At 34.4% G+C, this 12,500-nt stretch overlaps 1 protein-coding gene across 2 annotated transcripts in view; it reads left to right on the top strand.

Annotated features, from left to right (window-relative positions):
* LOC136833319 (zwei Ig domain protein zig-8-like) overlaps nt 1-12,500 on the top strand; it is a 77,082-nt gene that overhangs the window by 52,325 nt on the left and 12,257 nt on the right. For both annotated transcript variants that reach the window (XM_067095316.1, XM_067095317.1), the window contains exon 3: nt 6,978-7,255. In XM_067095316.1, coding sequence (XP_066951417.1) covers nt 6,978-7,255 — 278 coding nt within the window. The remainder of the gene's footprint in view (nt 1-6,977; nt 7,256-12,500) is intronic.

The raw sequence follows: 12,500 nt of genomic DNA, 5'->3' as shown, positions 1-12,500 counted from the left end.
TTATTAATAATTTAGCATTGTTATGACAACAACGCAGGCCCGCCCTAAGAACATTTCAGATATATTCCAAATATTCCTGAACCTCCCGAGGCCCTGGCGGAATCGCTGATGAGGAGATGACTAAGAGAAACCTTCAGGCCATAAACACGCCGTTACACTTGCTTAAGCAGACGGGACAGATACGTGTGGGTTGGCGTGTATGTTGTGTGTGTGTGTGTGTGTGTGTGTGTGTACGCATGTATATACAGTGTATATGAAGACCGCTAACAGGATGTACTGGTCATTCATCCAAAAAGGAAGGAGATACGTTACTTAATCAGTCTAATGGATGTGTAAATGAAACGTGTGGAACTCATGAATTTCTTGATCAAACTTTTAGCTGTGATGGCAATACTAAGGCGAGTGATGCCATCGCTAGGAATTTTATTTCGAAAAATTAAGGAATCATGGCAAAATATATTGCTTATTGATAGTTTCAAGAGGAATCACCCGGTTTATAACGCAAGAACAGGAAATAATGTACGAATTCTCCCATGTTTGAAATCTGCAAGGGTGCTTGTAAATTTGGTAACTTATTTAACCGAAGGAGAAATCCCAAGATTATGCATAGATAGGTCATGCACGAGAGATTTTTAAACAAAACATTTCTGATAGAGGCTTTAAGGAAATTGTGAAAGAGAGAGAGAGAGAGAGAGAGAGAGAGAGAGAGAGAGAGAGAGAGAGAGAGAGAGAGAGAGAGAGAGAGAGAGAGAGAGATGTATCATAACTCCAATAGTTTGTTACAGTGCGAATATCATTGTCATATTTATAGTATTTTTGCAGGACATGAAGTCTTCCTAGACCCGTGGTCTCTGTTGGTTAGCAAAGAGTCCAGAGGTCTACATCAATCACCTAACATATAAAGCAACCCAGGTTGCCTAACCCTCCTACTTTATTCCATTATGCGGCGAGGACATCTCTCTCTCTCTCTCTCTCTCTCTCTCTCTCTCTCTCTCTCTCTCTCTCTCTCTCTCTCTCTCCTTCTCTAGAAAGGTACTAACGGAGCGATATCTTTCCATTCCAAGTGACACATCCCCACTTGAAAGGACTTTTATTCTCCTTACCATAAATTTACATTTACATCCTTCCAGGGGATCCTGCCTAGTCCTTAAACCATGAATAATAATCTTCTCTTCCACATTAATTTTTTTTTTTTTTACTTTTTCATTGAAAGTATAACGCCTCGGTTATTAAGATTTTTCAAGGGCAACGGACGGGTTTTAATAAAAAAAATATTCTTATTTGATAAAATTCATTAGAGACATTAATGAGGACGGGTATTTTTTTTTTTTATTTTACGTTGCCATGCTAGTCCTTCTGTTCTTATCATCTCTTCTTACAAGTTATGGAATTTGCAATATGAACTGTTATATTCGTTTCGATGCTGTAATGTATCTCATATGAAGGAGCCCAGTAATTGGCCAGCTATAAGGTAAATGGGTGAATTGTCTACGTACAGAAGTGTAACAAATACAAAAACACAAAGGTATGTATATGCACATTCTCACCCACACACACACATGCATATATATATATATACATACGTATACATATGCATGTATATAAATGCATATAAATATATATGTATATATATGAGTATATATAATATATAAATACATTTATGCGTGTGCATGTATGTGTATGCATAGATAAATATGTATATGCATATTATTTCATCAGTATTATCGTGACTTACGCTGAATGTTTCATATCGACATTTTCATTCAGCTTATATCCATTCATTCCTGTCCAAAAAAAAAAAAAATCATTCTAAAAATCATGCTAACACAGATCAGCCGAAAAAAATTCTTTACGCCAGAACGAATAAAACCTGATAATATGAGACAGAAGTATTGAGACAAAAGTATTTCAAAGACGGAAAGATAAAACGAAAGAACAGCAGCACACCGACAAAACTCACCGAATGCTGTAAAAGCTCCAGTGGACCCGAACCGTCAATATCCGAAACTACAGAGAGAGAGAGAGAGAGAGAGGAAACCCGAAGCAAAAGGCGAGGAGAATTAAAATCCGAACTGGGACCAATGATAACCCCTCGCCTTTTATTTATCAGAAACCAGAAACAATCTCCCTTCCCCTACGGCTTTTCCTTCCTCTGCACACACACACACACACACACACACACACACAAAGAGGTTGTTTATATACACACAATGTAATGGAGGGAAAAGCTGCCATTTGCATAGGTTATTAGAACGACACGTCCAAGGGAAGTTGAGCTTATGTTAATAGAGAGATCCAGTTGGCCGCTGGAGCTGGGGAGAGCTGACAGCGCGGTAATGAAAAGGGGAAAATAGAGACCAGAAGGTTTAAGGTCACGGAAAAAAATTTGGGAGGTGGGGAAGGGGGGGGGGGCTGGGTGAGTTGGGGGTTTTTTGAGAGAGGAGAGAGAATCTGCCGATAGTATGGAAGGATGTGAGAAACTAAATGGAATTAAGGTAAACGCAAAATGAGACGCGGAGAATGAAAAGGAGTGGTTAGAAATAATGCAAGAATAATAGAGAGAGAGAGAGAGAGAGAGAGAGAGAGAGAGAGAGAGAGAGAGAGAGAGAGAGAGAGAGAGATGACAAGATACGCGGAGGTTGCAGCTGGAATATAAATTAGAGCAAGTGAATTGAGTAAAATTGAGAATGAGAGAACGAGTTAAAAATAGTCTAAGCAACTGGGAGGAATATGGAAGTCTTCTAGAGAGAAAGAAGGAAAGAGAGAGAGAGGGGGAGGAGGGGGAGAGAGTTTGAGGGGGAAGGAGGGGAGAAGGGAGGAGTTGTGAGGTGATTACTAAGTTGTGCTTGACAGAGCAAACTGCTTTAATTTTCGAGAGGCGTAAATTGGCCCGGTCGGACCCTTGTGTTCTCTAACGCCAGTGTTCCCGGAAATTTCGTCCAATACTAAGGCTTTTTAAAGATCTAAAACTAAAAGAAAGGGAAGAATATGCAAAAAAATTACAAACACACATATGTATATATATATACAGTATGTATATATATATATATATATATATATATATATATATATATATATATATATATATATATACACATACACATATACATACATATATATACATACATACATACATTATATATGCATGTATGTATATATACTGTATATATACAGTTTCTGGTAAACGAATAACGAAAGCTTAGTCCATGCAGTTTAAGACAACATACTCACCATTCGTAAGAGACTAATGTTGGTGCTTCTGTTAATTTATCTTCCCCCCTGAATATTTTTCTGCAGTTTTGTAAGTCAGTTGCCTTACACATTATTAACAATATATAATATCCAAGACATTAATATTATTAAAAAGCAAACTACCCCAACTGAAATTACAGATGCAAATAGTGTTGCACACTCACTACACTGCAACATATACTCTCATTTACGTTGCAACTTACATTCGAGAAAAAAACAAACTATCCAAATGAAATATCTAGGCACCGGTGTTCAAGTAAACCATTAAGAAAGATCAACCCGAATTTTCAAAGGGCCTCAACAAAGACAACCAGCAATTTCCATCGGAGGAGGGCTGTGGAATCAACCGTAAGATAAAGGGTTCGGAAGATAATGAAAGCGTCGTTTAAGTCTGGCCAGCCGGTTTCGACAAAGAGTAATTAAAGTGTAACTACATGCCATTAAAGAACAATGCTGCGACAGGGAGGCATTAGTTCGGGCTTCGGATAATGCTATTGTGCCTTGCCAGAGAGTTCAAGGCTGGGGTGCGTCTTGGAGTTTTGCATCAGGGAATATGCCGTGATCTTTGAGAAGGGTAGATCGGGATTACCGTTTTCGTTTCCAATAATGATTCCAGTTTTTTTCAGTCAGGTGTTTATTAATGAGAAATTGCACACCACTGAGTACCATTAGATATTTATTTCCCATAAAGCTATGGATTTATGCTTTATAACGAGTCTACAATTCTAAAATTGCCACGTACTCGTATAAGGTACCTGTGAATAGTAGGCACCATCAAACACTACAGTATATCTTTTGGTCGAAATATATCTACTGCTAATTAATCTTACTAAATCGTGTACTGGCTTAATTAACAAACCAATTTAAAAAACCTGGAATTTGTTTATTTGCAAAACTCATTGCCAAATCACAATACTCCACTTTTTTTTTAATTGCAGTTCCATAAAAGTAAAGTATATATATATATATATATATATATATATATATATATATATATATATATATATATATATATATATATATATATATATATGTGTATGTGTGTGTGTGTGTGTGTGTGTGTGTATGTGGGGAGAGAGTAGAGAGAGAGAGAGAGAGAGAGAGAGAGAGAGAGAGAGAGAGAGATTAACAGCTACAATACACTCGACTGACCAATAGATGATTACTTCACGCACAGGTCCACAAGGCATTATGGCCATCAACTTCGTAGCGAATACACGTCTCAAAAATAATACAGAACAAAACTGACAGACGGACGATGACCACACGAAGAACTTGCAAACAAAACAATAAAACCTACACACATTACTTCGATCAATACCAGAACAAGACCAACGAGGCTAGGACAAAATTCAAGGAATATGGTTTGGTAAAGTTACGTAAGGATATCTGCATGTCTGTTTCCTATTTACTAGCATGTTCCCTGGCATCCAAATAGCCTGCTAGTGCGGGAAAAACCCCGTCTGGTCCCTCAATTGGCTACCGAAAAGTAGGTTACCAGCGGCCATATGCAGCCACTCTACTCTGGAAATTGATATTCAATGACCCCCGCGTAATGCATTGTGAGCGTAACGTGACATGTAACTGGCTTCAAAGGTCATTTCTTTAACTTTTTTCAATGTTTACGCCCTTTTTTCCATTACAAATTTAAAAGGGAAAATACAGCAGGTGAGAGTCGTGATTTCCAAGTTAATGGTATCTTTCTCCAACCTAAAAAATAAACTTATATTTACGAGTCATTCATACGTCACGGCATTCCAGTTTTAAGAGAAAACGAATGTATGGAAATAGCATATACACAAAAGACCTCCAGCTTATTTCCCTGACAGTCTTATACAGAAGGAAAATTGAATTTCCCTACGATATATTTATTTCTATCTGCAGGAGAGGAAGGGAATTTGAAACGTGAAAATAACCTGTGTCGTTTTACACGCTTGTATTTTTTGTGTAAAAAAAAAAACAGCTGGTCAAAACTCGAATGAAGACAAAAACGGTGTCTATTTTATTTTAAGCAAAGGTTACCAGTGATTTAAACAATTTTACTCTGGCTTTTCGTTTCCCTTAAAATCTTCCATTTTTGTCCGGTGAGAGTAGTGAGAGCACTTGCTATTGAAAATAATTCAAGTTCTTTAACAGTTGAAACAAAATCGTGTATGTACATTTACTTTCAACTCATTCAAAAATGGATTTATAAAAATGAAACTAGGTATTATTGCTAGATTGCTAGACTTTTAACAAAAAATGATGTACTACATTTGGTTCGCGTTTTCCATTCCTTTTCAGCAGACAAATGCCTGAAAATTCCTATATACAAAATCCTATCCTTGGATTCTTACTGAACGTGTATTCAACGGTAGTATGTCGTATGCAAAATATTTAGAAGGGAAATGTCAGTCAAATCAAACGTTGAATGCATGCGAATATTGATGAGCCAGTTCTCCTTTATGGAACTGAAGTATAGCTGTTGAAAAAAGTTTAAAGCTACTGTGATTATTCGGAGTAACGAGGATGAAGGCGAGGAATATGTCGGGTGCAAAAGAAACCTTTCAGTGTAAAAAGACTGATCGAATTATTTTGAGGTGATTTGGTCGTGTGGAGAAAATAGAGAAAGATAAATTTGTGAACAATGTACAGACCTGACATACAGGGTGGAAAAGGGAGAGGAATATGTAGAAAGTATTGAGTAGGTAAAGTGGAAAGGGCAACTAGAACAAAAGATTCCTACAATCACGGAAGGTACTGCCTGTGTCAGATCAAGGTTACTGGTGCAGTCTGTGAAGGGGGATTTTGATGTGTTAATGATGAGCTTTCTTAGTAGAGATGGGAAACTTCAATGTCACGAAATTTTGCTGTTGAGAGGATTGTTCTTTTATTCAGCAGGAAGATTGTGAATTTGGCAGTAATTATTGTCTTGACACCTTTCTGGAGCAACACTTCCCTATAGAGGAATATATATATATATATATATATATATATATATATATATATATATATATATATATATATATATATATATATATGTGTGTGTGTGTGTGTGTGTGTGTGTGTGTATGTATATATATATATATATATATATATATATATATATATATATATATATATATATATATATATATATATATATATATAATATATATGAAATTTTTATCACATCGTGATTTATATACAATCATGAAGCTACAGATGTTTTTTAATATCCAATTCACGCTACTTCGGGAATATCCCCGATGGGGAATTATCACCGAAGGGGAATTTTTATAGTGATAAATGGATTGGTACCACCGGGTCTCGATCTTGGTGGCTTAATGGTCTGACCGTCGAAGGGAGTCGTTGGAAGGTACTGTGTCGAGGGATCGAGACCCGGTGGTACCGATCCATTTATCACTTTAAAAATTCCCCTTCGGTGATAATTCCCCATCGGGGGTATTCCCGAAGTATCGTGAATTGGATGTTAAAACGACATTTGTAGCGTCATGATTGTATATAATGTATATGATATATGTATATTTATAAATATATATATATATATATATATATATATATATATATATATATAGTATGTATATATATATATATATATATATATATATATATATATATATATGAAAACACAGCAATCGAATTGAACATGATATATTTCAAAGACACTACCATTTCAAATAATGCAAGGCCTAAGTCCCATCACTCCGCTATCCATAATGACATATCCGTTTCCACTCTTTCAGACTTAATGGTCAGGAAGCTGCCCGTCGACTCTGGAGGGGTTTACTTCTGGCCGCATGGCCATCAAAGGGACAGAGGCCTCCAGGCAGCGGCAGCGGCAGCAGCGGCAGCAGCACCAGCCCCCTATCTCATGTCCCAGGGTCCAGGGCGGGGGGTGAACGCCCCCACGGGGCCGACCGGCCCCTACTTCCTCACTTCAGGGATTAAGAGGAACGTCACGACAACCGTCGACCAGACTGCTTATCTGCATTGCCACGTGGCCCAGCTGGGAGACGAAGCGGTAAGTTGGCGACGGAGGCGGCGGCGGGGGTGGGGGGCTGGGGGGAGGATCCCTTGAATCACTGAAGATAGAGAAAGATAGAAGATAGGCTCCTCATTCCATTCCCCTCTCATTTTCAGAGACCTCATTCGCGCGGCTTCCCCAAGGCCCGTTTGGCTAGAGTCGTCGCAGCTCCTGAAGAGGTCCTTTTGTATTTCTTATCTGCGCTATGCATGGTTTATTTCCTCCTGGCGGTCTTGTGATTAACGCCTTGTCAAATACGATCTTTTCCTCTTTCGTTTTCCCTTTGTGCAATCTCGCACTTATTTATTTGTTGGTTATTTCCACCTCCCACTCATCATATTTACAAGATTCTTCCCCCTCTAAGAAAGACTTGATCAATTCTGCCACTTGTTTCTCAAATTCCCCCCTCTTTTTTTCGCCTCTATTTTATTTAGTCTCTTCCCTTTTCCATTCCTTGATTTCTCAAACAATTCCTCGGTCTGGGGACGTTTTTATCTCTCGCATTTTCACTGGCACAGAAAAAAGAAGGGAGGAAAGAAAGATCTCAACATTTCCACTACATTTTCGGCCATTTCAAATTCCGCAGACGCCCTCATTTCATGCAATTGAAATGAGCGATTTTTTTATTCTTTTGGAAAGAAGGGTTTACCGGGTGGAGACTGTTTAATTTGTTTTACCCTTTTTTTTGGTTACTGTAGTTGTGTGAGAACTGCTTGCATCTGTCCTTTCTTAGGACAGTAGGTAAGAAAATAATCACTGCAACCATTTCAGTCTAAATATTTGCACTCTCTTTCCGTCCTACTATTCATTAAGCTCAGCATTTATATATACATATATATATATATAGTTATATATATATACATATATATATATACATATATATATATATATACATATATATACAAATATATATGTCATATACATACATACACACACATATATATACAGTATATATATATATATATATATATATATATATATATATATATATATTTTTAAATGCTGAGAAGTTTCAGCGAATAGTACTTTACAATGACGAGAGCAATTATATAGATTGAAATGGTTGCAGTGATTATTTTCTTGCCCTAAAGAAAGGACGGATGCAAGCAATTCTCACAGAACTCCAATACCCAAAAAAGGGTAAAACAAATTAAACAAACAGAATCCATCCGCAAAACCCTTCTTTCCAAAAAGAATAAAAAAAATCGCTCATTTCAATTGCATGAAATGAGGGCGTCTGCGGAATTTGAAATGGCCGAAAATGTAGTGGAAATGTTGAGATCTTTCTTTCCTTCCTTCTTTTTCTGTGCCAGTTAAAATGCGAGAGATAAAAACGTCCCCAGACCGAGGAATTGTTTGAGAAATCAAGGAATGGAAGAGGGAAGAGACTAAATAAAATAGAGGCGAAAAAAAGAGGGGGAATTTGAGAAATAAGTGGCAGAAGAGAACACGACTTTCTTAGTGGGGGAAGAATACATAAATATGATGAACAGGAGGAGGAAATAAATCAAATATATTAATAAGTTAAGATATATATATATATATATATATATATATATATATATATATATATATATATATATATATGTATAAGATATATATATATATATATATATATATATATATATATATATATATATATATATATATACATATATATATGTGTGTAAATATATATATGTATGTACATATACATATATATAATATATATATATAATATATATATATATATATATATATATATATATATATATATATATATATATTTGTATATATATTTGTTATCTCATAATACTGTTATCAAGACTGATATCAAACAAATCGATGTGATACAAATTGTTAATTGTTTTTTAATCAAACGGTATGATTTTAGAAATAATATTACTGAGAGTATCAGTAGAGAATTCCTTTATTTTTCTGGTAATAAAGTCATTGTATGGAGTTATATATATATACATATATATATATATAAAATATATATATTTAAAAAAATATATATAAATATATATAATATTTTTTATATTTATAATATTTTATATATATATATATATATATATATATATATATATATATATATATATATATATATATATATTTTATATTTAAACATATAATATATATAGATATATATATATATAATAGAAAGAAATTCGTCAATGAAACATTAATTGCTTCCATATAGTTGTATTATGCAAGACTTTGCAGGCATTCAAGACGATTAAAATAATGAATATAAAATGCGCAGTCTCAGGTAGTGGCAAAAGTTTGATAGATAAAAAGCCTACGTGATACGTGCGTCCAATGTATTACAAGTAGAAATCATATGAACAAATATTCAACCTATCTGCAGGCCTGTGTACGAGATTCAGGCTGTAATTTCATCAAGAAATTACTGTATACCTGTCACTTATAGCAGAAACCAGTAAAATGTTCGAATCACTCTGACGATCTCTGTTTTACCTGGGACAGATATACTTATTTTCGTATTAATAATCACAGCCAGTCACGAATACATGGGATCAAAAGTCTGAGAACTCCAAAATCCATCTGGAATCCAGGCAAGCATAAACGTACATTACCATCTGGCCTGTAACTTGTGTTAATATGAACTATATTCCGTAGCTTTTAAAAGCACACGTGACATTGTTGTGACAAGCCTCTTGTGTACTAAACATAGTTTCTAGGTCGTGTTAAGACTCTGGTCCTTTTTTTTTCCTTTTTCTTTTTACTGATGCGGGAAACGTGGTGCGAAAAACATGCATTCTTTCGTTGTAACGTATGTTCTGCTTTGCCTCTTAAAGATTTTACGTCGAATTTGAATTGTGCCACGCATCTTCTTTTAAGTGTATGGTTAAACATTGTATTTGGCAATCGGCTGAACTTTGTTCAGCATGATTAAAAAACTTATTATGGATATGAAAAAAAACCTATTATGTCCGTTTCATTTTAAATTCATGGCAGAATCTGGTGCTTAGCGGGAGATTTAAATATTTTTTTTATTCTATTATTTTATCTGCTTTTTCTTGCTGAAGCCTGAGTAGTTTAGCAACTACTTAACAAATCTGCATTTGATATCATATTCTTTTATTATTTGACGTTATTTTCATTATTAATTATTTTTATGTAGTTTCCTTTTTACCTATTTTATATTTTTTATTGATATTTGTTCAAGCTTGTCTTTTTTCAAATTAACTTAATTTATCTATGATTTTTTATTTTATTTGCTCTAATTTACTTTTATTATTATTTATTTTCATCTACTTTTTAATTTATTCTGTATTTTCCTTTTTTACTTATTTTATATCTTTTTTATGTCTATTCATTCTTATGTCTTTTTTTTAATTAACTTAATTTATTTAATGATTTTTTATTTTATTTACTTTAATTTACTTTTATTACTATTTATTTCTACCTACTTTTAAAAATTTATTCTGTATTTCTTTGTTATTTATTTTATATGTTTTATTGATATCCATTATGTCTTTTTTTAAAGTTAACTTTATGATTTTTGTTTATTCTATTTACTTCAATTTACTTTTATTATAATTTATTTCTATCTACTTTTTTCAATTCATTCTTATAATAGAATCAAAGAAAACATGCACCATCAGTGTTGCGCGCTTATCAGGGAAGTAATCTCCGACTTTCCTTTCAGACTTATAACTTTCCTCTAAGCACAGATATCTGCCGGGGGCACTCCTTCAAACGAGGGCCACCTGACCCTTTCTGTCCTCTACCCGCTCCCAAAAACTCTCTTTCTCTCTCTCTCTTTCTCTCTTTCTGCCTCCCTTTATTCGCACTCCTGCACGTTCTGTGGAGGACTTTTTCATATTTCATCGACCTATTTCCTTTCACATAGTTCCCGTCTCCTCTGTGGCGGTGCTTTCAAATTTCCGGTTTGTTGTCTCGCGCGAATTCTTCTAAACCGCAGGAAAAAAAAAAAAAAACTTCGTTATTGTCTTGTTATTTTTGTCCGCCGTGCTTTTTTTTATCACTTAGCCTCCTTGTCTGTCTGCTACCATTTATTTTCTTCCGTCCGATTTTTTTTTTAAGCCTTCCTCTGTCTGCGTCGTCCCAGTGTTCCTTATTTTTCTTTTTCTCCTCAGCATTTCTCCAGAAGCCAACTCCAACTTTTGATTGCTTCCCTTTCTTGAGAATGCAAGGCCGCCATCATTGCTATACCCCCCAGAATACTGATAGACCTCAGTCGCCTTACGACCTTTCTCTCTCTCTCTCTCTCTCTCTCTCTCTCTCTCTCTCTCTCTCTCTATGCATTATAAAAGCAATCCGGACACGAAATTAAATTGCCTATATCTCAACGCAGAAATTCGTCCTGGGGCTGTTTTGCTTCTTTCATTTCGTGAATGTGTCATTCAGTCAGTGCTTCTGTATGTTGTCCTGCCAAGTAAACTCTTGGGCATCTGGGTACATTTTACGGCTATGCAGAATAAAGCAACTCTCTCTCTCTCTCTCTCTCTCTCTCTCTCTTCTCCCAAATGAATGAATTTTAAAATATCTGAAGAGGCAGTTATTTCTGACCTTACAACAACAAAAATATATATACACATAAATCATTTATATACATACATATATATATATATATATATATATATGTGTGTGTGTGTGTTATATTTATATATATATATATATATATATATATATATATATATATATATATATAGTGTATGTATATACATACATATATATGTATATACACATATATATAATATATATGTATATACATATATATATATAGATAGATAGATAGATAGATAGATAGTTAGGTAAATAATTCCCAAGTCAAATTGATGTCGATATTCAGAAGTATTTACAGCTTCATTTTTGAGAGTAATAGAAATCCTTGAACGAATTAGTGACACAATTATCCACATATACATATATACATACACACACACAAGTGTATAAACCTCTTTAAGAACATAGTATACTGTATATATGTATACTGTATATATATATATATATATATATATGTGTGTGTGTAATACATATATTATTACATATATACATATATATATATATATATATATATACATATATATATATATATATATATATATACACATGTTCTTAACGAGATATTTGTACATTTCAAGATGACGTCTATAGCTACGTGTGATAAACTCGCTAGTGGTACCTTCTTTACCATTTCTCCCGCAAATTTGTTGTTTTGTAATTCTTTGCAGGTGAGTCCTGTAAGTGATACCTATCGTTAGAACAAATC

Source organism: Macrobrachium rosenbergii, chromosome 51, assembly GCF_040412425.1.
Source record: "Macrobrachium rosenbergii isolate ZJJX-2024 chromosome 51, ASM4041242v1, whole genome shotgun sequence".
Classification (NCBI taxonomy): Eukaryota; Metazoa; Arthropoda; class Malacostraca; order Decapoda; family Palaemonidae; genus Macrobrachium; species Macrobrachium rosenbergii.
The sequence above is the reverse complement of the archived record's forward strand: the minus strand, read 5'-3'. Positions and strand labels throughout refer to the sequence as shown.